Source organism: Coenobita brevimanus, chromosome 68 (assembly GCF_032717465.1).
Source record: "Coenobita brevimanus isolate Jiangsu-jjx chromosome 68, ASM3271746v2, whole genome shotgun sequence".
Classification (NCBI taxonomy): domain Eukaryota; kingdom Metazoa; phylum Arthropoda; class Malacostraca; order Decapoda; family Coenobitidae; genus Coenobita; species Coenobita brevimanus.
In genome coordinates, this window is record NC_137021.1 from 30,583,393 (window position 1) to 30,585,191 (window position 1,799).

The 1,799-nt window shown below is 41.8% G+C and overlaps 1 protein-coding gene across 1 annotated transcript; it reads left to right on the plus strand.

Annotated features, from left to right (window-relative positions):
- The first annotated feature begins 525 nt into the window (after positions 1-525).
- LOC145405877 (E3 SUMO-protein ligase ZBED1-like) lies at positions 526-1,185 on the plus strand. The gene has a single exon (XM_080277133.1). It carries the CDS (start codon positions 526-528, stop codon positions 1,183-1,185), a length of 660 nt encoding a protein of 219 aa, XP_080133259.1.
- Positions 1,186-1,799: the final 614 nt, after the last annotated feature.

The window sequence follows — 1,799 nt, forward strand, 5'->3', positions numbered from 1 at the left end:
AAGATATTTACATCACCTCAGAATGGCGTAACGTTTTTTAAGGTTTTTTTAATGAGATCCTCTCAGTGCCTCAGTTATCTGCGTCCCCTCGCAGTGCTTGGGATGAGATGTAGAGCTGATTATTGAACAAGGCAGGAGGAGAAAAAGTCAGCTCAAAGAATAATGAATAGTTCAAGGAGAAAAAGTTCTGTTTGGATGCATTTTACTGTCGAAAACCAAACACATGCCCGATGCCAGCTATGCAAGTTGGTATTATCTTTCCGGGGGGGAAGCACGTCAAACATGAGAAGACATTTAAAAAGCAAACACCCAACAGTACATCTACAAGAGGACAGGCAAGACTTTCAGAATCATACTAGTACTCCAGTTGCACAAACAACTTCAGCAATGACATCTCTTGCTTCGAACAGCACATCTGCAATAACCACCACCAGCAACAGTACAAACACAACATCAGGACAAGAACAACCACCAATAAAAAGGCAGCGGCAAACTTGTATGGGAGGATTTGTGTCAAGGCCCATGATGCCCTTACAGCAGAGCAAGATAGACCAGTCCTTGGTTACAATGATTGTTACAGACTTCCAGCCATTTTCGATTGTGGATGACAGAGGTTTTAGGGAGTACACAAAAGCCCTTAATCCCTCCTATGTACTTCCTAGCAGACCCACAATATCCCAGCAAATAATACCTCACTTATTCAATAAAGTGAAAACTGATTTAGAGAAAATCAAGGCTGCTCCCGCTGTATGCTTAACAACTGACTGCTGGACGTCCAACACAGCAACTGGCTACATGTCTGTAACTTGCCGTTATGTAAATGACTTTAAGCTTGAATCAAATTTACTGGACTGCTTCGAGGTCAATGAACACCACACAGCTGAAAATCTGGCTAAAGAATTGAGATCAATAGCCACTGAATTGGGTACCAGTGGCAAAATTGTGGCCTGTGTCACTGACAGTGCAGCTAATATAAAGAGGGTGGTTAGTGATGTACTACACTGGAATTACCTGAGGTGTTTTGCTCATATTTTAAATCTGATTGTAAGATATGGAATCCAACAGAAGCAGATTGAGGAGATCATCCAGAAAGTAAAAGGCATTACAGAATACACGCGTAGAAGCACTGTAGCCTCTGCTAAGCTTCGAGAGGTACAGCTGCAAATGGGACAGCCTCGACTGTGACTGAAACAAGACATAGCTACGTGTTGGAATTCCACTTATTACATGTTGAGGCGCATCATTGAAGTCAAGGAACCTCTCATCTCCACACTGCCCATAGTGAATCCCCAGCTCCCGGCACTATCTCTGGAAGAGTGGGAAATTATTAACTCGCCCCATCCCGATGTTTTCTGGGCAGTGGTACGCCCCAGTCCCGACATTTTTGGACCTTTGTTTTTTTGGCTCAAACATCCGCTTTTGGTGAGAAACATCGAAAATTCATAGAGAAATCGCTTACCTTAGGTTTGAAATACTCGATCTAGGTACGAGTACCTCCTTACCTGACTGGGTTTTCTAACAGGCTGGCACCAAAGAAAACGAGTTCTATGGGAGGGTAACTATTTTATCTACTCATAAACAGTATTTATTTATTTACTTGGTACGAATTTATATGTAGTACAAGAGTATATTGGTTTTCAAACAGTAATATAGGCATTATAAGCATTGCTTCACTCATTAACTCACCAATCATGACCTTTTTTTCCCACATTACCTGATCATCATTTCTGACTGTTTCTTCCTCTAATTCTATGTAAACTTTGTCCTCCACATTGTCATCGATTGGGGAATCACTCTGG

What these genes read in the sequence shown, in the direction of transcription:
- LOC145405877 (XM_080277133.1), top strand. Translation starts at nt 526, where the DNA reads ATGCCCTTACAGCAGAGCAAGATAGACCAGTCCTTGGTTACAATGATT.